Source organism: Carassius gibelio, chromosome A12 (assembly GCF_023724105.1).
Source record: "Carassius gibelio isolate Cgi1373 ecotype wild population from Czech Republic chromosome A12, carGib1.2-hapl.c, whole genome shotgun sequence".
Lineage (NCBI taxonomy): Eukaryota > Metazoa > Chordata > Actinopteri > Cypriniformes > Cyprinidae > Carassius > Carassius gibelio.
Window position 1 is genome coordinate 16,925,051 of NC_068382.1, and position 21,988 is coordinate 16,947,038.

The 21,988-nt window shown below is 36.8% G+C and overlaps 1 protein-coding gene across 11 annotated transcripts in view; it reads left to right on the top strand.

Annotated features, from left to right (window-relative positions):
- Positions 1-21,988, top strand: part of LOC128025328 (voltage-dependent T-type calcium channel subunit alpha-1G) — a 106,638-nt gene that overhangs the window by 54,897 nt on the left and 29,753 nt on the right. For 6 of the 11 annotated variants that reach the window (XM_052611575.1, XM_052611571.1, XM_052611572.1 and 3 more), the window contains 7 exons: positions 6,320-6,388; positions 8,812-8,996; positions 15,212-15,338; positions 16,543-16,668; positions 16,874-16,963; positions 17,974-18,166; positions 19,517-19,564. In XM_052611575.1, coding sequence (XP_052467535.1) covers positions 6,320-6,388; positions 8,812-8,996; positions 15,212-15,338; positions 16,543-16,668; positions 16,874-16,963; positions 17,974-18,166; positions 19,517-19,564 — 838 coding nt within the window. Of the gene's footprint in view, positions 1-6,319; positions 6,389-8,811; positions 8,997-15,211; positions 15,339-16,542; positions 16,669-16,873; positions 16,964-17,973; positions 18,188-19,516; positions 19,565-21,988 lie in introns of all 11 variants that reach the window. The other 5 variants (XM_052611577.1, XM_052611568.1, XM_052611574.1 and 2 more) reach the window with 2 other exon arrangements.

Genomic DNA, 21,988 nt, shown 5'->3' on the forward strand with positions numbered 1-21,988 from the left:
TTACTTTCAGCAGTTACATGCTCTCTCAGGACACCTAATTTAAGACGGAAGAGAAAAAAGAAAAAGAGAAACAGTTTATCTTTTTTCCTTTCTTATAGAGAATAATACTATAGATTAAGAAAAGCTACACTTCATGTACTGTTGTTAAACTGTATTTGAGAAAGGATTTCGGGGTGGAAAACAGCTATTTTAGTTGCTGGTTCCAAGGTTAAGGTTTTTTTTTTTTTATTATTTATTTTTTTACTTGGCAGAATAGCACTGCAGCAAACCTTTTTTATGTGGAGACAGCACTCCATAATTTTTGCAGCTACCAGATTCCTGACATGTCATGTAACGTATTTTCATAATAATAATAATAGATTTTTCACTCACTTGTGTACCAAATAGGACATTTTCAAGCTTTCTATTAATTTGCTATAAACCCAAATTAAGAGCTACTTTTGACCTTGTAACCATAATTAATTAATTATGTAAAATCTAATTTGTCCAGAGTCATTCTAGCACTCATTCTGTAGCAATTTTTCAGTCATATGTCATTGTGATTTTTCACACTGAGCTGCTTTATACAAAATTGCAAAGGAGTTCCTAGTATTGTAATATAATGTTATCTAAATGTAAGCAGAATTTTTTATTTTTATTTTTTCATCATTTTATTTTTCAACATTTGTATGTTGAGAGTATATAGTGATGCATAGATTAGTATTACATTCTTGTATCCAGTAGCTGCTTGTCTGCCTCTGTAATGGACTGTAACTGTAACTCCCTAGATTACTCCACATTGCAGATATCTGCAGTGCAGATTGCCTTGTGTCCATCAGAGCTGGGGGACTTCAGTTAATATATTCCTGTAGATTTAAATCCAATTAAATTGACTTGTTCACAAAATTATATATATATATTTTTTTTCACATGTATACACATTCTTGATTTGGAACAAAAAAAGGGGGGAGGGGGTTGAATAAAAGCCTCCCCCAACCTGAATTTGTCAGGATTTTGTCAGTAATTGAAACATAGGACCTTAAAGATTTACTTACGTGTAACGTTTTTTTTTTTTAAACACATTATGTAGCATAGAAAAGTTGTTTCCCGTTTTGTTATTTTCCGGAGGTTTAATCCATGTAATTTCCTTTTTTTACCATGTGTTCCTTTGAGCCTCTATGATATTTGTTTACTTCCCCTTTAAGACATCCTTTCAGAACTTCACAGAGGAGGAAAAACTTATTTTCCTTCCCTGCACAGGCATGTGAATTTCAGAGTTGGGCAGATGGCAAACAGTGCTTTTTTTCATAGGTGTAAATGCATTGTAACATCTTTCATTAATCATCATAATCTTACTAAGACAAACAGTGGATTTTTTTATGAATAAAATTCAAAGTTCATGTAAATTGAAATTTGCATTTAAATATGAAAAAAAAACAACAACTGAAAATTAACAAACAAAAAAAACCGAATACCAATAGATTTCTTTCCACATTGCATGTTTTGTCATTTGTGAATGTAAGTAAAAATTTTAATTTTTTTCTGGTAATGACCTGTAACATGCTTGCTAAGGAATGTGCACAGTTCAATATGAATCCACAGTATGATATGACATTTATGAGTAACTGCAGAATCTTTGGACCAGGTAAAGTCAGTTCAGTCCCACTGTCACTGCAGAATTGTATAGCTGTGTCTTTAATAGAACCTTTGTTTTCAGCTTATGCAAACCATCTCATTTCCATGACAGACATGATCTATAGAAACAGGTACCTCACTGAGCTCAGATGTGTGTCATCAATATTTCATATGGAGACATTTTTTTCATTTGGGTATGAACAAATGCTATCAGCCTCCCCACCTGAGTCCCCCTCTGAAGACAAGGCCTGAGCATGTCTTTTCAATACCCAAAGTAATGGGAAAGGGGTGATGAAAATACCAAGAGGAGTTTTAGCAGCCTTTGATTACTCTCTCCCTCTTTTTCTGTCTCTGGTCTCGTACACATTGAACATTTGAGAATGACTAATGCATTTCAATTCAGAAGTGGATCCCCCAAATTAATCATCACTGATTGCTTTTGATTTGTATTAATTTGTTAATTAATCATTTTGGGCTTTTTTTAACAGATAGACAGACTCAGAAAGCTACATTTTTACACAACACTGTTCATCTCTTTTTTTTTTCTTTTTTTTTTTGAGCAGCATATTAGAAAATGTATTTTATTATTTTGTGGCATAAACTTTATTATACTATATATATATATATATATATATATATATATATATATATATATATATATATATATATATATATATAAATAGAGAGAGAGAGAGAGAGAAATCTGTCTATCTATCTATCTATCTATCTGTCTGTGTCTATCTATCTATATGTCTGTCTGTCTGTCTGTCTGTCTATCTAATATTATATATATATATCTATGTTTTAGTCTGTTTCAAGCAGTTTTTGATCAAATGGACTTTAGCAACCAGGGGTGTGTCATTGTTTGTAGAATTTTACTAAATGTGTTTTTATTTTAAGTTTGTTAGTTTTAACAGTTTTATTCAGTGAATTTTTCGTACTCACAATCATATTAATAGAAATGTACTTTTTTTTTGTCTCTGTCTTCTGTGCCAAGCTAGATGGTACTGTTGTGTTTGTGTGTGTCTGTGTGTGTGCGCTTCCTCAGACATTCAGTAACCTTTAAAAGAATGAGAGTGAAGGACAGGGGTTGTCTGACCCTTCTCCTCCGGAAACCAAACACTGTGCTTCTCAGACATGCTCTTCATCATTCATGAATTCTGACCTGCACATACACACGGTTTACTCGACAATGAATGAAAGAAAGCCTCCAAGCAAAATGGAATGGCAAAGACGTCATTCTGTTTACAGAAACAATACAAACCGCAGTGATGATGTCAGCAGGAGGCTTTCTCAGAGAGAACAGGAGTTTTAGAACATGATGCCACGACCCACTGAAACATACATTAGTAGGGGGTCATGGGAAAGATGGGCCCTGCTGCTCAGACATAGTAGGAGAAGGACAAACAATCTAGAGAGACCATGTTGAAGGAGGAGATCTCCGCTGCTTATTTTGCTTCCACACCACTTGTTTAAAGTACAAATCAGCTTCTCATCCCATTGCACCAAGAATCATTTGCAAAAAGCTGAGCTTAAACACCAAGGGTTATTTGCAAAGCTTGAATGAATCCTCAATACCTGTTGACTTAAAATGGTTTGTGGCAGAGCTGAGGGCTGATTTGTGTATGGATTCTTATTCGGCTTCTACTGTTCCATAAAAAGTCAAAACAATCATGGATCTCAGTAATAACATCCGATTATAGATTAACTAATTCCGCAATCGATTCCTCACTCAGCGGAACCATGGTGGGATCTTAGCAGAATTCTAGTTAACTGGGTTACCCCTTACTGAGACCAAACCTTTAATAACCTTTGTGTAAGAAGCCTACAGTACATTGTTATCCATTAGATTAGGCTTTCACAATCCATGCATGACTGACATAGACAGAGCATGCAGCATAAACTACACAATGAATATTAAAGGGGTCATATGATGTTGCTAAAAAGAACATCATTTTGTGTGTTTGGTGTAATGCAATGTTTATGTGGTTTAAAAAGGTAAAAAAAAATAAAAAATAAAAAATAAAATAAACTACCAAAAACCTTTTCCACATAATGTAGATTGTTGATTCTTTATGCGCCGTCTTTCTGAAACGTGTCGATATTTTTAAATACAACTTAACCACTGATTTCTAGTTGTGTCCGCTTTTGGAAGGCAAAACAAAGTAGTTTCGCTTTCACACCGAAACACAGCCTCTCCAAATCCTGGCGCCGGCAGCAAAAGCGAGAATAAAAGTTACGCCTTCTTTCTTTGCATGAACATTTGGGCAGCATTATGCAAATCTTCCCACATCATGACATAGACGTGGGGCATGTTTGAACGAGGCTTTTTAGGAGGGTGTGGTTGTCTCTTAACTATAAAGAATTATCTCTTTGGATTTGAGACTTTAGTCTTTGCAACTTTACAGATCTTCTTTATGCGCCAAGTGCTTGTAACACTCCAAAGAGAAAGGGCAAATTAAAATCATATGACTCCTTTAACCATTTATCTCACCCCTAATGCAAACTGGATCATATTTGTTTAATGTATGTTCTTTTTGTATTTAATTGTTTAGGATGGTGCAATGTAGACAGGAAAGTGGAGGGAGAAAGTGGGAGAATGAGAGCAAGACCAAGGTTTAAACACTAGAAGGCATAAAGGTTCAAATTGCAGACCGCTTGGTTTGTACTAGTCTGTTTTGTTTCAGTTTGGTTTGGTTTTACATTGTTATACTCTCTGCATTGCTTTTAAGGCTTCATGGTCTCATGGCATAAATGTACCTGGGTGCACTTTTTAGCGAGACGCTAAATACATAGCAATAACTATATATCACTGCAGTTTCCAAAATAAATGAACACTAGAGGCAGTAAAACTTTGACACCTTTTATTCCTTTTCACACAGATTTACAGTTTTGATAAAGTGTAATTTTCACATAATTACTTGAAGAAAACCATGCTATGACTTCGAAACAATATTAGTGTGCTGGGAGATTTGAAAACTGATGCTTTTGAATGTAAGCATCACACATATCCAGCTTCATATCTGTGGATTTTCACAGATGGTAAGTTTGTTTGGTAGTTCACGGGATACGGAGATGTACTTGAGAGGTGAGGAGCTCCGTTTAAAATCCTGTGTAGCCTAGTCACGATTCGACAAAGCAGTTCAAATATGCATATAAGGAAGATGAAATGGCACGGTTGCATCAACAAATTCGTTTCCATATCAGTTTTGCATTTGTTAACCGTATTGGGTAAGTTTAGGGTTGGATTTGGTGTAGGGCATATTTTCAACATGATAGAGCATTAACTTTTAGCGATATATGAATTCTAATCCGCCGCAATACATTCCAGAACCAACATAATAAAAACACGTAGCTATTTCAACATAATAAAAACATGCCAGGGTTCACGAATTGCGTTCACGATTTAATGCATCCTATTTGAATAATACTATTTATGCTTTCAAAAAATAAATAATAAATACCCCAAACTTCATTCTTTACATCTATTTGAAATTACTTTTAAATTCTTAGTCTGTTGATTTATTATTACAAAGATTTAGCATACTTGCTCTTAAAAATCGACATTTCCAATTCATATACATTGTATGTTTTCAGAGGGATAGATGAACAAAAATATACCTAGCTGTTTAAAGGAATTTTTTCACCTCCAATGAGCACATGGCTCTTTCTGTGTGTCTGCATATTATTTCTTACACTGGGAATCTCTAGGTTTGAGTCATTTTAGTATGACAGCATTTTAGGATGGAGTCTGTTGACAGTGTTACAGTCTGTTATAGAATGAGGAACAAACAGTCCTGGCTCAGGTCAGAGCAAAGAGGTGGAGAGGACAGCACCTGCTGCGTGGGAAGGCACCGACGGAGGGCGGGGGGAGCAGGAACTCTTGTGTTTTGTAACAATCTTATGTTTACCGATGTAATCTTATGAACAAACAACCATCACATTAAAATTCAATCAAAATCAAAATTTGCCCTTATTTAAAATGTACAGTAGTCAACATTTGAAGTGGATCAAAACCTTTCAACAAAGTTGTCCTTTAACCTAAAACCAAAAGGCGTTCTTGTCTTAGGACAACTTTTTACATTTTTACATTATAGTATTCTAAAGCAATTCTGAATGAAAAATGCTGCAATAAAAAGAAAATACAAATACTAATTCTTAAAAGGCACAAAAAAAGGCTACATTCTCAGGATTAGAAAAAGATCATAAATAGTCATAAAGAAACATAAATAATGGGTGTTTTGCCACAAAATACTTTCGACTAATGGCATAAATGGGCCCCAGGGAAGAAAAACATGATTTATGATATGATCTCTTTAAGTATTTATATAATATTGCTTTTATCTTATTTTTGTAAGACTTTTTAACTGACAGTTTTGTCTTTAATGATGATTCTTCAGACTTGATTTACTTATTTGGACTTCAGAGATGGTTACTGTTATGAAGCTGTTACTTATCCATTTGTTACCCACTATGTAATCTAGAAGTATCCAGGGAGGATGCTGGATGAAATGTATCGCATGCGGCGTGCGTGTGAGTATGTGATGTTAATGCCCGTGGAGTACTCAAAGCGTGGGCAGATTCTTAGTCCTTCGCAGGAGGCACCTCTAATGTGTTATGCCACACACACACACACACACAAATCTTCTCTGATCCAGCATTGACTCACCCATCACTTTCCCTGCTTGTCTGGTTCTCTCCACAGGAACGCATCTTCCTGACGTTGTCCAACTACATATTTACTGCCATCTTTGTGACTGAAATGACAATAAAGGTAGGTGACTGGGTTGGCATTTGTCTCTGTGTGGTGTCTTCTCTGACAGAGGGTAAACTAACACACTGCCTGGGCCAGAATACCAGCCAAAAGCAGACTTAACTTCAGTTCCCTGTGGCTTTTTTATAGTGCCGATCTCTCTTAGATCCGCATGGCTAATGGAGTCTGGTGAAAACATTCTTGTCACAGACTTTTCGGATAGCCTGTCTTGCAGCCCTTTTACTTTAAAGAAACAGTTCAGCAGAAATTAAACTTCTGTTATTTTTGTATCTTGTTCTAAACCTTTCTTTGTTTGATAGAACACAAAGAAATTCAAGACTGATTCATGATTTTTCATGCAATTACAATGAACTAGCTTCCAGGCTTAAAAAAAATATATGCAAAAGTTGCAGCAACGTCTGATCACTGAACAAATCCTTCTGTGGCATAAAATCGTATAAATTAATCACTTGATCCAGTTCTCAAATTAATTGTTCAATGAAGAAAACTGTAGATTTTTGTTGCTATTTAATAAATAACATGAAAACAGTTGTTATATACACACACACATCATGTTTCATTCATTGTAATAACAGATCTCTCCTTTTGTGTTTCACAGAAGAATGTAAATTGTGGAACAATGTGAGGGTGAATAAATAACGACAATTTTATTTTTTGGGTGAACTATCCCTTTAAGGCACTGCTTTCCATTGACAATCACAACAATGCTCTGACATGTTCAACTGCCGCCAGTCAGCTGAATTAAACATTTGAACAAATACAAGTCCTAAAGAGAGCCAACGGACATGAAGAGTCTATTAAGCAAGCCTTGCTCTCTATTTTCCACTCTCCACCACAGCAGTTAATACTAAGCTGGGGCGGATTGTCTGCCAGATATTCAAATGACTAATGTTGAAATGGAAGAACATGCTGAGGCCTCTGGAGGAGACAGAAAAGTTCATAGGTGTCAGTCACAGAGGTCTAGGGTTTCTATTCTGGGGCCCTGCTTTATGCCAGGTCACGCCCACCTAAGAGATTTCAAATGAAAATCATGGCACTGAATAATCATACTCACTGGAGGTTAATTAACGGCAGCTGACAAAAACTTTCTGGGTCGGATGAAGATGACAGGGCTGTTGAAACTCCTGGCTTTTGTTGCCTGACATGCCTTTGTTCACTTTGAGGTCTGATCACATTGTGGTTTGATATATTCACCAGCAACATCAATAGGAGCTGCGCATTCATGCTTAGTACTTTTTAGTCAGATGATCCTCAATCCTGGTTTGTTTATCTCAGACCCCCTCCCCTCCACACACACACACCTTTTATATGCCAGCTGTATGCCAATCTAACCTGATACGTTCTCAGAAATATCACGGTGGTGTGACAAAGACCTCAAGGGAATAGGAAAGTGTTCCTTCACAAATTCAGGTTTCAAATGCATCATGTTTTCTCACGTTTCCTGTCATGTGGATGGTTTTTCTAACAAGTTTTGGTTTCGAAAGTATTTCATTTATAGCAGGGTGCATATTTTTACAAAATTGTGTGCATTTTTAACTTGTGCTAAATTAATTTGTAATGAAAGCTACAGTAAACACAGTTCATAACTGCAGAAAATATGCTTCACAGATGTAATGAAGTATTGCCTTTCCTTAAAGTGACAGTTCACCCAAAATTTTCTGAACCCTTACATCCTTAGGCCATATGAGATGTAGAGGAGTACAGTATGTTTTCTCATCGGAACTTAAAGAGGTTTAGCATTACATCACTTGCTCACCAATGGATCTTCTGGAGCGAATGGGTGCTGTCAGAGTGAAGGTCCAACAATATAAAAACAGAAACAAAAAAAGATAAAAACATCACAATTATCCACAAGTAATCCATCTATACATTTCTCTATCCATAATAGTGCTTTCTCCAGTGAAAAAGTCATCTCACCTTATTCGGGAGAGAAATCAAACACCATTTACAAGCAAATACAGTCTAAAAACTGTTCTGATTATGTTGAAGGATTTTAGTTTGAGTTGACAACCGTGCATTATTATAGATTTTGGTTAAAAACAATGGTTTGAAGTAAACGCTTTAATAATGGACATGCAGTGGAGTTGTGTTGATTATTTGTGGATTATTGTGATATTGTTATCAGCTGTTTGGACTCTCATTCTGACGGCACCCATTCACTGCAGAGGATCCATTAGTGACCAAGTGCTTTTTTAGATGAAACAAACACGTCTAAATCTTAGATAGCCCCAGGGTGATTAAATCTTCAGCAGATGAAAAAACTATTCCTTCAAAGTTGAAGTCTTTTATTTTTTGCAAAAGTTTGTATTTGTACTATTATGATGCAAATTAGTTTTTATCATGAAATTGTTACACAATTTGGCTTTAAGTGAAATTGTATCCAACATTTCTGCTTTAAAATCATCCCTCTTGTTGTTGTAAAGGTGGTCGCTTTGGGCTGGTGTTTCGGGAAGAAGACCTACCTGAAGAGCAGCTGGAATATTCTCGACGGTATGCTGGTGATGATCTCTGTGATCGACATCCTGGTATCCTTGATCTTCAACAGCGGCACTAAGATCCTGGGAATGCTTCGGGTGCTGCGCTTACTGAGGACCCTGCGTCCGCTCAGGTATACAACACAGCTGTTCAAACATCCAGTCAGTGCTGCGTACAATGCTGTAGGCTGCATACTGTACATAAACACTTATATGTACTTCGGGTTCGAGTACTAGATTTGCGTGTCTTAAGCATCCACTTTCTTAAGAAGCATAATTAATGTACAGACTGAAGTCCTACAATTAGCCTCTTCCTCACAGAAGCATCAATTAGCTCCTAATTGATGCAGTACAGTATATATTGCTGTGTTTATGCATATGTATTTGTGTGCATATGTGTGTGTGCTGTGCATCTTTCCTCCTCCAGAGGGAACTTCTGGAGGCCTTCCCTACTCTTAAATATTTATGACATGTTCAAGCAGAAAATAAAAATCAAATATTCATCTTTCCTGCCCAATTTCCCCACAAAATGCTTACACTGGTCTTTCACCCCCAGTAGCTCCCTTCTCCCTTTTCAAGTACTCCACAATTTAGGGTCAACTTCCGCAGTTTCTTAATACTACCAAGAGACTTTGTATTAAAAATACAATATACAGTATTCCGGGAGCTGTGTTTTCACTTGCCTTTCAACTGTGTTGGTGCAACATTAATGTGCTGTCAACAACATTTTTTAAAAAAGGAACTGGAAAGAAAAATGACCATTTGGATTTGTTTTTGCATTTAATTTGTTACTCTGCCATATACAAGGAACTTTCAAATATTAAACAAATGTTTGTTGCCTACATGTATAATTATCATATAATATTTATACTGCCTTAATGTACATTACATACTTTTGCACCTTTGAACTACTAAAGAAGAAAAAAGTTTTTGAGGGAAAAATGTAGTAATGTAGTTCTTTTGTACCTGCAGACTAGTAAAGAGAAAAAAAATGTTACTGAGGGAGGAATAAAAAGACCATAATTGCATTAATCCAATGAGAAATTATTAGCAGCCCGGGTGGAACCAATCTTGGCTCTGGGTCCCAAGTGCCTGGTCTGTTGATTGTTGACCTCTGCTGTGGATTATCCCTGTGCATACTTTTTCCTGAATCCATGATTTTCTAGTGTTTTTATTAGTATTTTAATTTGTGCTGATATAGCATGCTTGTGTGCTGAACTATATTGTGCCAAATAGGAATGAGGTATTTTAATATGACGAATCAGTCTTTCAGCACATCTTTTAAGGCATCCTTCACCAGTTTGCTAAAACAGCAAATATAATCCATGTCACTACCCCTGGGCATAACTATTACTTCACTGCTACTGAATAGTGCATAGAGACCCAAGCATACCCTTATAGATAATGAATAGTATGTGGGACAAATCTTGAATTCTTTTTTATGATCTTATTCTGATAAAGTATTGAATTTATTGTAGTTACATAAGGTGAATTAACCTTTAAACAGTCTATGTGATAAGGTCCCATTATAACTAATGACAGTAGCTTCGGTTCACTCTCAGAAAATGTAGAGCACCCGAAAAAAAAAGAAAGAAAAAAAAAAGCCAACTAAATTAAACATGAAGTGGTCTGTGTTTTCACCTTGAGCTTCTCTGCGTGAACATTTTAAAGATTCTCACAGAGTTTCTTCCACTGCCAGAATGCTCTGCTTCAGGGAACTTACTGTGTGTGTGTCTGCCTGTGCACCACCGAACACCTTTCGAAAGTTTTACTTCTTGATCATTGAGACTTTATATTAATGCACCTCTGTTTGAAGTTCAAGTTGAAATCAAAAGAAAGAAAAAGACAGCTGTAAAAGTCTCCACAGCGTGTGCTCGGCTACTCCGGCAAAAGTGAATTCGGGGAGGGGTGTGTAATCCAGACCACATGTGTATCTGGACCACTCTGTTCAGTGGTCTTAAAGGGACAGTGCACCCTAAAAAATAATAATTCTGCAGTTGTTTACTTACTCTTGGAGTCTTTAGAATCTGGTGTCACTTACTTTCTTCCTTTCTTTTAGCAGGTAGTCCAAACTGATGTTTTATCTAGATTTTTAAAAGTATTTTTTATAAAGTGTATTATTTATAATAGTTTTGTTAATTCCTAAATATGTTATTTGTATAATATGGAGTCTCATGCTCACCAATGCAGCATATATTTGATGAAAATGCCATACAATCTGTAAATCTGATATATTGTAATTTAAAACATCTGTTTCTATGTTAATATATTTTAATATGAAATGTATTCCTGTGATGGCAAAGAATTGCTTATGCATATTTGTATGCTTTTATGAAGTTTGACAGTCCTTAGCCCCCATCCCTTTTCATTATATGAACAAGAGCAGTGTAAGCATTCTTCAAAACATCTCATTTTGTCATACAGATTTGGAATGACAGGAGCATAAGCAAATGATAACAGAATTAAAATTGAAAAATGAGTTGATATCATATGCCCATTAATTCATATAAAAATCTGTGTTTTTATGGACAGTTAATGTCTGTGTACTCCTTATTGAGTATTAATGGTGTTGTTGCAGAGATGTGTCTCTTTCAGTCGTCAGACAGGATGATTTATGTGTTGTGTTAAGAGGGATGTGCACACTTTGTAAATTCATCAGCTCTTTGGCCCCCAGGTTAAACCCCTCCACTGTACGTTGCACTGCACGTCACCTTTGCAGATCTAAATTAATCTCAAAAGCGCATAAAGAACCATCCATCCTCTACTGTCTGCCCGAGCCCCAGAGGAACAGACCCTCCCTTAAACACCTGAAGCCAGCATCTATCTACTCGTCTCACTCCATTCAGTCTCCTGCTTGACCTCTTCTCAATGCAAATAACCTGACCGCTTTATAATTGTTTGTGCTCATTAATTCTCATGCTAATTAAAGTTCCGCTTCTTTCACAGTGTCTGTCCACTCCGAGGCATTTGTTGAGCTAATCTAACTATGCTTGACTTGAAGCAAGTTAGTTTTTCTACATTGTGTATTTGCTGTAATTATAGGGACGAAGAATTGCAGCAAAAGACGATAAGGACAGATTGGCTTTTTCGGATTTCATCTGGAACGGTTTCATTTCATTTACATAGCATCTCCGCAGATGTCCCTTGTGTCTTATTGTTTTTAGATAATTGCTTGTGTAATTGAGAAGTCATAATTTTAATGGATTATGTGAGGGTGCTAGGATGGAGAGAGAGAGAGAGAGCAAAAATGTAGTCATTATTTTCTCACTGGTGCATTAAAACAGCACCAGGGTGAATAAGTAATGACTGAATTTTTGGGTGAACCATCCCTTTAATATCTTCTTTTTTGGACCGCAGAAGAAAGAAAGTCATGCAGGTTTGGAACGACATGAGAGTGAGTAAATAAGGAGAAAATTTGCATTACATCTGCTTTTATGCTGCTGTTTTTTTACTACCGTCTTTTTTGTTGTTGAGTTTTGTATTTATTTATTAATTTTTTTGTCATTTGACAGATGTCCTCAGATTGTGTGCTTGCTGTGTGTGTGTCAGGGACGCAGCTTGAATCCCCCCAAACTGACGGTTCCCAGCCCAACTACAGCATCCTTTAATTACAGCCAGGATGAAAATGTGTCTCTGTGTTCTGGGAATAAGAGGCTCCTTCAGTGCTCTACTTATTGTTTCCTTCTTAATTTATTTATTTATTTAAACCTTTCAGAACACAAAGACCGGAATGGAGCAATAAATATGGGAAATTCAGCCTTTTGAAGGCTTGCAGAACACTGTAACCATAACATGTGCTGAGAAGAGTTGAAACTTGGTATCACATTATAAATCTAGGACCACCACCCTGGTCTCTCACCAACAAAAAATATCATGTTGTTTACAGTCATTGCATTTTATCATACTATGGTAATCATTCAGTACCCTGACATATTTATGACAGTACTATGGTGTAACCATCTGATATTTTCAATATGTCCTCTATAAAAACATGCTTTTCTTTTGCTCTCACTGTTTTTTAAAAACCATATAGAAACACATATATTAAACTGCAAAATATCCCATATTTGGACCCCTTTTTTCATCAAAATTATATAAACACATAACTTCACTGTGATCTGGAATGTCTACTGAAATGAAAAACATTACTAGTACATTACTAGTACAACACCTCAAGCACTAGCGCCCTCTATTGGTCAGGGGTTGAAATCTCAAGGTGTGAGCATGCTATTTATGTACTAGTATAATATCTATCAATATTTAGATTTCACTTGATTTTTCTTGTGATTTGTTTTATGTGATTTTTTTTTTTTTCGTTTTTTATATTTATACTTTTTTTCAGTTTCATTTCGGTAATTTTATAACTTAAAACTTCAGCCTATTTTTAGCTGCCAAGTTTTTCCATCTAATATACATAATTTATTTGATTTGGTAATTCAGCTTTTATTTCAAATCAGAATTTTTTTTTCTTTTTTTTTTTTAAAACAAGTTGTATCATTTCACTAGACCATCCCTCTTAAATTCAGTCAGAGATGAGTGTAGGTCTAGACATATTGATCCTTCTCGTCGTTTCCATAATTGATTTTAAGGTATTACCTGAAAATCCCCAAAGTGAGCTTTGATAAATATGCTTGAGCTTGTGAGAGATGCACGCAGATATTCAGACAAACAAAAGACAGAGCTGCCTGTTATCTGCGCTCCCTTTTGGCAGACTCCTTTCTCAACCAGTCACTTTGACTAAACCTGATTGGTCTCTTTAAACATGGCCTTTTCTTCATCGTCAAACACTGATACAATCACAGAACACTTCTTAAGAAGATCAAAGTTTAGGATCAAATCATGTTTTTGCTGCTTTAGCTCAGTGTGTGTGTGTGTGTGTGATATCACAAACATCTTGCAATATGCAATGTTTCTGCAATGCATCTGGATCCCCTCCTACTGCTTTAAGTCCTCATTGTGTCCCATCACAGACAATGCCGTAGATTGAAGTCAGTTGCCTTTTACAGCTCCCTTAGAGTATAATTTTACATGTAAATCGCTGATCTTACAGACAAACAGTTGATCTTGAATCTGTCTGCACTACATTTCCATTGTTGGTCTTTGTAAACATGGATTAGATGGACATCTTTGACCATTTAAGCGCATTTCATTGGTCTCGTGTCATGAGTGCAAAATATTTTAAGACAGCATGTTAACTTTAAAGAGGCCAGATTTTTAAACACTTGCTTTTTAACACATGCTTTCTTTGCCCCTTTAGTTGTTTTTTACATAATAAAACAACACACCCTGGCCTCGAAAGCAGCTGAATACATGTTACAGCTGTGTATTTGTATTACATATGTTATTGTCTGTGCCTTTGTGAGCAGGTGTTTTTGCGTCACTGTTGATGCCGTCCTCCGCTGAGGTTGACAGGTGCGGTTTTGTGCCGGATGTTGTGCCGTTAATAATTAGGCTTCATCTTTATTCCGGCGGTTTAATTAAAACCGTCTCCTTTCTATGCAGCACAGAAAGTTTCCCCACAGCATTGCAGTTGCTTAGCATAATGGCTAGGGCATGAAAATGTTTGCTGGTAATTGCCATGCTCACTCGTAGAGGAGGATGATTGCAGCAATGACGGAATGCCAAAAGTAGAGAAAGCTGACTAATGTCAGGTTGATGAAAGCATGAGAAACATTTATCCACTCGCAGGCACCGGCCAGGCAAGGACTAAGCAGTTTATGAAGCCTTTCTGAGTTTACAACTATGCAGCTCACCATATAATTGTGCATTGTTAGGATGGCAAAATAAATTTGGCTTATCAGGTTTTAAAAGAAAACCTGATAAGCCTGATAAAAGCTTTTCCCATTTCTTTTGTTATTAGTTAAAGATAGTGTGTCTGAACTCTAAATCTAAAGTGTGGTTAAAAAATGTCCCACTACATTAAATAGGGGTTGAATGAGAATGAGTATGGTTTGTGGTGATTACTATGTATTTTGTGAAGTGAATTATGGGCTGCATGATAAAGCCTTTTGAAATTAAAAAGGTATTTAAATCTATGCCTTGATAAATATTAGCACTGTCAATCAATGTTAGTGTGTTAATGTTTTTAGACAGCCCTAAATATACTAATAAATCTAATTATTTATGATTAATATATATGTAACATATGTAGTTATATAACATGGTAATTCTATACAGATTATGTTATTTTTTATAATATTTGCTTGTTTGTTTGTTTGTTTTTCCTGAGAAAATGGTTTGTGTGTTGATGATTTCCAAATGGATCATGGAAATCCTGAAGCAAAAACCAGTTGTGAACCTCCAGGCTAGATCTGTTGCTTAAAAATCTGTTCTCTTGTTTGGCTTTCAGAGTGATCAGCAGAGCTCCAGGACTGAAGCTGGTTGTTGAGACACTGATGTCATCACTCAAGCCTATCGGGAACATTGTAGTTATCTGTTGTGCCTTTTTCATTATTTTTGGCATCTTGGGAGTTCAGGTAAGTACAAAACAGCGTAGCCTTGCAGAAATCACAAACGTTAACAGTTTTTTTTTTTTTTTTTTTGGGGGGGGGGGGGGGGTACACTATAAATAAAGCTGTGTTGTTTCAACCCAAATATGGACTAACCCAACCTTTGGTTTAAAAATATAATGTAAAATTTTAACCCAACGTTTGGGTTAGTCCATTTTTGACCCAAAGCTGGAAAGCTTGAAACAACCCAGCATTTTTTAGAGTGAGTTTCAATAAGACTTTGAGCACTTTTCAGCTTGGTCAGCATGGCAGCCCATCTTAAACCAGTTTAGGCCAGTTTTAGCTACATTTTTCAGTAGGCAAATTTAGAAATGCTACCTTACAGTTATACAGCAGATATAAAATTTCTTGCTTGGATCAGACTATTAAAGTAAAAACCAGCCTTAACTTAAGGGATTAATTGTAGTAATTCCTTCTTAGAAACGTCATATATGAAGTAACAGAACATTAGACAGCTCTGTGTGTTTAATCCACAAGATTGCCTTTAAGACTTTTAGTGAGAGTGAAAGAGGTGGTGCATAGAACGAATACATGATTTAAAAAAAAAAAATTCACATGATATGTACATTTGAAACACACTCTTCCTGCCCACAGCTGAATATGACTGATTAAAATGTTCTGTTTTTCATCCTACAAACACAATTTAAGTCGATAGGGGAATGCGGATGTAATTTATCTTTCATTCTTCCAGGAAAAGATGCCAGTGATCTTTGAGTAACATTGGCTTTGTCCTTGTATGGTTTTTGCTTAACAGTCATACTGGACTTTCAATAATATAATAATTATAATAATAATTAATTCATATAATGCACTTATATGTACACAGCATGCAAGTCAAATGTCACAACTTTCACTTTTCACTTAATTTAATGCATTATGATTAATGATCAATTCATGCAATCTTATATGTACATCATTTATGTAATTGAAATTTGAACTCTTCATTAAAATAATGACCAGTAATTGTCAGCTATTGTCATTACATTCAACAACCTCTTTTTCTCACAGTATATTGGAATATATTGTTATTTATTATCTCAAGACACTTGATATCTGTCATTCTAGTTGAGACATTTTTATGTGTGTTATTCTAAAAAAAAAAAAAACACACACACACACAGAGAAAAAGAAGCTAGGTTGTGAGCTGATAATATATTTTTTTTTCTCACAGCTTTTCAAAGGAAAGTTCTTTGTGTGTCAGGGGGAGGATACAAGGAACATCACCAACAAGTCTGATTGCCTCCAGGCTAGCTACAAATGGGTCAGGCACAAGTACAACTTTGATAACCTGGGGCAGGTGAGCGTTTAACCTGGCAATGGTTACACAAACTTTCGCTCTTTCTCAAGATGCTCTTTTAGATGTACCTACAAGCGACTGGTAATGCCACTTCCAATTTGAAAAGAATCCGTTATGGTCTCATCCCATTTTCAGCAAAGTCAAATGGAGCCACTGAAGTCAAATGTTTCTTTTAACCTATTTTATCATCTCTCACATCCCTCAGGCCCTCATGTCCCTTTTTGTTCTGGCTTCTAAAGATGGTTGGGTGGACATAATGTACGACGGACTGGATGCTGTCGGTGTCGATCAGCAGGTATTGACTATATCAGAAGCTCCTGTTCCCTTCATAACATTTAATTGTAATAATATTTATATGCTTATGGGGTCCCCCTTTTGATATTTCAGATCTGAAACTGTGCTCAATGTGGCAACCTTATTTAAGTGGGTCACTTTTGTGTAGAATGCAAACAAACTTTGGACCAGAAAACATCCCAGTCATTCGCATTCTCTGATAACTGAAACTCTGATTGGATAAACTCCAATGAACTGAATCGGAGCTGAAAAGTCATTGGTCAGCAATCCTGTCCTGGCTTCAAAGAACTGGTTTTCCATTCATCAGTTCTTCTGTAAAGCTCCTTATTGTCCATTCAACAGATCTCTTTGAAGTGGCTTATTTTACACTCTTCCCCCAAAATGTCAATTTTTAAATACATTTTGAAGTTTTGAATAATTCTGAATACATTTTTGAGTAATAAAATGTAGGATTCTTTTGCCTAAAAAGGAAGTCTCCATGCCTCATGCCTGGCTGCAGGCTCCTGAAATTGTTCTGCTCTATTTGAAAAGAGCCCAGCGCTTGTCCTAGCCAAGGCATTCATTTGTTTGAATTGGCACAGATATATCTTCTTCAAATTCATGCCGTGTGACCTGTGCCTCACCACTGCACACAGAACACTTAATCTAGCCTAGAGGCAAGCATATTTCAGGCCCCCAGCAGGACAGACCTTAGAACTGAAATTTTATTGATATCACAATTCTCCATCATCACCATCTTGAAAATGGCTGTGTGCTACTCCTTGGGACCTGACTCAGCAACTGATGTATTTTTATACAAAAAAAAAAAAAAATATATATATATATATATATATATATATAATAAATATAATAAATTAAATTATATTATTAATTTATTAGATAAATATTTATGGCCTTTTTCTTTTTCCTCTTAAAAAGTTGAATAAACTTGAATAAACGTCCTAACTAGCTTAAGCACCAATGTGTGTGCATTCTTTACATTAACCCATGTTGTGTTTTTCTGTTTTGTAGCCCGTCATGAATTACAACCCATGGATGCTGCTCTATTTCATCTCCTTCTTGCTGATCGTGGCTTTCTTTGTGCTCAACATGTTCGTTGGCGTGGTGGTTGAGAACTTCCACAAGTGCCGGCGGCACCAGGAGGCCGAAGAAGCCAAACGGCGGGAAGAGAAGCGCCTTAAACGCATGGAGAAAAAAAGAAGGAGTAAGGAGAAGGAGCTAGCTGGTCGGTAGCCTTTCCACACCTTTCTGAGTCCTGCTTGATCATTTTGATTTGACCGCGTGCTAAATTAGTTTTCATTAGGAATGAAATGCTCGGGCCCGTGATAAGCTAGGAATCCGCCCCTCCCCGGCTTGCCCCCCTTTTAACCTGGGAATGTCTCTAGAGCATGTCCCATGGCTTGCATGGTGATTTGCTTACTGAGAGAGCAGGGTGTGTGGCAGACCCCTGTCCCAGGGCTCTGCCCACCCTACTTGTCTCATGCATGTAGGACAGTGCAGTCTGAGAGGTAAATAAAAATCCCGTTGTTATCACACTCAAATTGGTTCCATCCATCAGCTGCCTGCTCCAATGCTTCTCAGGATGCACGGCGTGGTAATGATGACCTTCTCTTTTGGTTCCACTGCCTGTCATTTTCAGTACAAGGCGTTAGCATTCAAACAGCATCACTGAGTATCTCCGTGTGGATGCTAGGGACATTGGCTTGGGCATTGGTCCAGCATGTTTGATATTTACAGTAAAAAATTGGATTTTTTTTTCTTTTTTTCAAGCCCTTGAGAAATACAGATGTAAATAGGTGATCTATATACTATAACATCTTGTGTTAGAACACAAGATCAAAGACTTAATCTCATCCAAGGCAAACATAGCTAGTCTCATTGGTACTTTTATCATCTAATCTCAGTTCAAAGGTCAAATCTAGCCCTCTCTAAATGTACTTTCTCAATTTGATTTGCACATTAGCTGATTAGTGCTTCCTTTTGTTTTATAGCACTTTCATGCCATCAGCTCTAGCTGGAGAGGGAAAGGTGCTTTATTTCACCTTGCTTCATCTTTTCTTTTTGCTACGAATCTAATTTTCCGTAGGTGTGAATGTCTGACGGGATGTGTCAGGTTTCTGGGGTGGAAATGGGATTAAACCATGTGTCAGCTTTGCCTGGCCTGATTCATATTTTGAAACTTCTTTTTGAACGTAATATCGAAATGTCCTGAGGTAACTTTTTGTGGACGTTTGCTCTTAGAAGTTGAGCAGAAAAGTTGAGGTTCCTTTCGGGTGAACTTGTTAAAAAAAAATCATCAACTAAAAAGATGTTTGCCAGTCGTCACCATCCACAAAGTATTTCAAGAACAATAAACTCTTACTAATAATCTAAGGGTGGAATATCCGGTATAAATAGATTTAGTATTAGTGTTTCACACATAACAATAGTTATTTTGGACTCAGAATAATGGGAACGCCCACCAGCATATTCTCTCAGAAATTCCATCCTATTTCAGCTCCTTTGACGGTTTCTTTTCTTGCCCTACCTGATTAACATGGTCTCGTTCTTCTAGATGTAATGCTGACCGGTGTCAGTTGGTCCAGTCCCGATCACACACAAGGTACAGATTGCTTATGGCATGTCTATGTGTTCACCGTGGTAATGGTGGTGGTTTTGGGATGAGGGTGGGAGAGGGACACTGGGTGGGAAGGCACCATAAGCCCCCATGTTCTCACCTCATCAGATCTGATCTGACAACACAAGAATTGTCTGTGGAAGTGTGTACAGTATGTCTGGTTTCCACACCTCATCACCAGCTCTAGCCAGCCCAGCCTCAAGCTCACACAGGGGATGGATAGAGAGAGAAAATCTCTTATTTTTCAATATGGATCTAGCTCCTGATAAACTCATCTCAGCTTGCAGTAAGTGCTGTGGTGGTATTACAGGTCCGATCTCTCGATGTTGCCCCCAGCATGACGCACTGTGGCTGACTGTTTGAATGGAACAGTATCACTTTTAGTGTCTTAGCTTTTATTGATCTGTCTGCTTCAGAGTTTTCTCATCGGTTTGGTGTTGTGGCATAGTGATTCACTTCGTTTTGTGATGTTACACCATAGCACTGTTTTCAGAGTCACTGACATGCTAAATACGACACCACTCCACACCTTGCTGTTGTTCAGAAGCTGCATGTTGATACTCATTTGTGACATGCGTGACTGCAATGTTTGTATGTTTGTAAGTTTATAAGATAGTTATTTAAAAAATATATATATCATTTTAGTTTATAAAGCCTGTTTTCCCCCAATTTTCACTGGTGTAGCATTTCATGTTTCAATTACAGCCAATTTTAAACCTAAATTTGATGTCCGTCATGAAATTGTAACTATTAGTGGCATATGAACTAATACTGTATGAACGCTCACTGTAAGGACTTTGTACTCTCATAATAACAGTATATGAGTAAAATGTACAAGAGCATTCAAAACGTTGATTATGATTGATCAAAAGCAACAGTAAAGTTTATAATGACGCAAATGATTTCTATTTCAAATAAATGCTGTTTAGTTACTGTCAGTTAATTATTGCAGCCTTAGCAATAGCTGTATGACACATTTTATTGTTATTATGATACATATTTTTTTGTCCCTTCCCAAAATGTTATCTGCTTGTACATTAACATGCACCTGTGAAAAAAGAACAAAAGAAAAAAGAAAAGGCAGTTATATAACTTAAAAAGCGGAATATTTTTGTGCTTGGAACATGTTTACGCGTGTTGTTCTCAGTGTAGCTGAGAGTCTGTTATCTTTCCTCTTCTGTCTGTGTTCTGCCTCTGTGAACTCCTCCCTGCCTCTCTTTCTTTCCTACTCTTTTTCTCTTTCTGTCTCCAACTTTCTTTTGTCTCTCTTTGCCCCCATTCCTCTAGTGTTTTGCATAGCATCTCTCTTTCCTCTTTCTCAGTTAAGCATTTAAAAACCCTTTCAATTTTGTTTTATCACCAGTGTTTAGTGTTAGACATTAACATCCCGTTTGTGATTACAATCTGCATACACAGCTACGCTAATAAACTAAGTAATGCATCCACACCAGAAGGCGTCAGTATAACGTCCAAGACCACTGAGACAAATAAGCAAAAAAATAAACAAAAACATGCTGAATGCATATTGTTTATGAAGCTGTATATGCTAATATGTTCTTGCATGAGAGTTCTACAGATTAGCCTGGTATAAACGTTGATTGATCACACTGTTCCATGTTTTAAACACATTTGTATGCGTCGACATTGTTCACACTATGATTGAGTTCCGGCATCGCACTTTGGATTAAAAAAATGACAGGCTCCATTTTCCTTCCAATTAGAAGACAATGTGTTAATTAGTCGACCATCCAGTTACTGTGTTCCTCAGCATATTTTAGCATTCTGTTTTGGATTTCTGTTTAGGAGAGGTGGGTGTGTTGCCCCCTGCCAGTCTGTCTCTCTTGATTAGCTTCTGTTCCCCTCCTGTTGGACTGCCATCGCTGCTGTATGCTCGCGTATGGGATCAAAGGGCTGGTTAATCATATCACTCTGCAGTAGGGCTGAAACCATCTGCCTCTCCTCTACCTGTGTCCTCCCCAGTCAACATTTATTAGCCGTTCTCTGAGGTGCCTCATCAGAAATGTGTCCTGCCAGCAGTTCGCCCGGACACACTGTATTAACAAGGCATGTCGTTTGGAGGTGTCCTTGATTAGGTAACATATCTGATTTACGATAAGTTCTTTTAGGCTGCAGCATAGTAGTAATTTTTATCCTGCTACTATCGAGGCAGGTTTGCATTTTTAATCATCTGTTCAAAATCAGGACATTGCCTCACTGATAAGCACAGACGGAATCTACAGATGGGTCCTTTCTAAATTCCAAAACATTGGAGCTTTGAATTCTGTTCATTTTTCTCTCATAAAAAAGCTGATGGTATTTGTTAACATCTTGACATTATTATTAATCATAAAGAAATACTTAACTTTTGATATTTAAGGATGAAAAATCAGTGACAATATTCATGTTGCA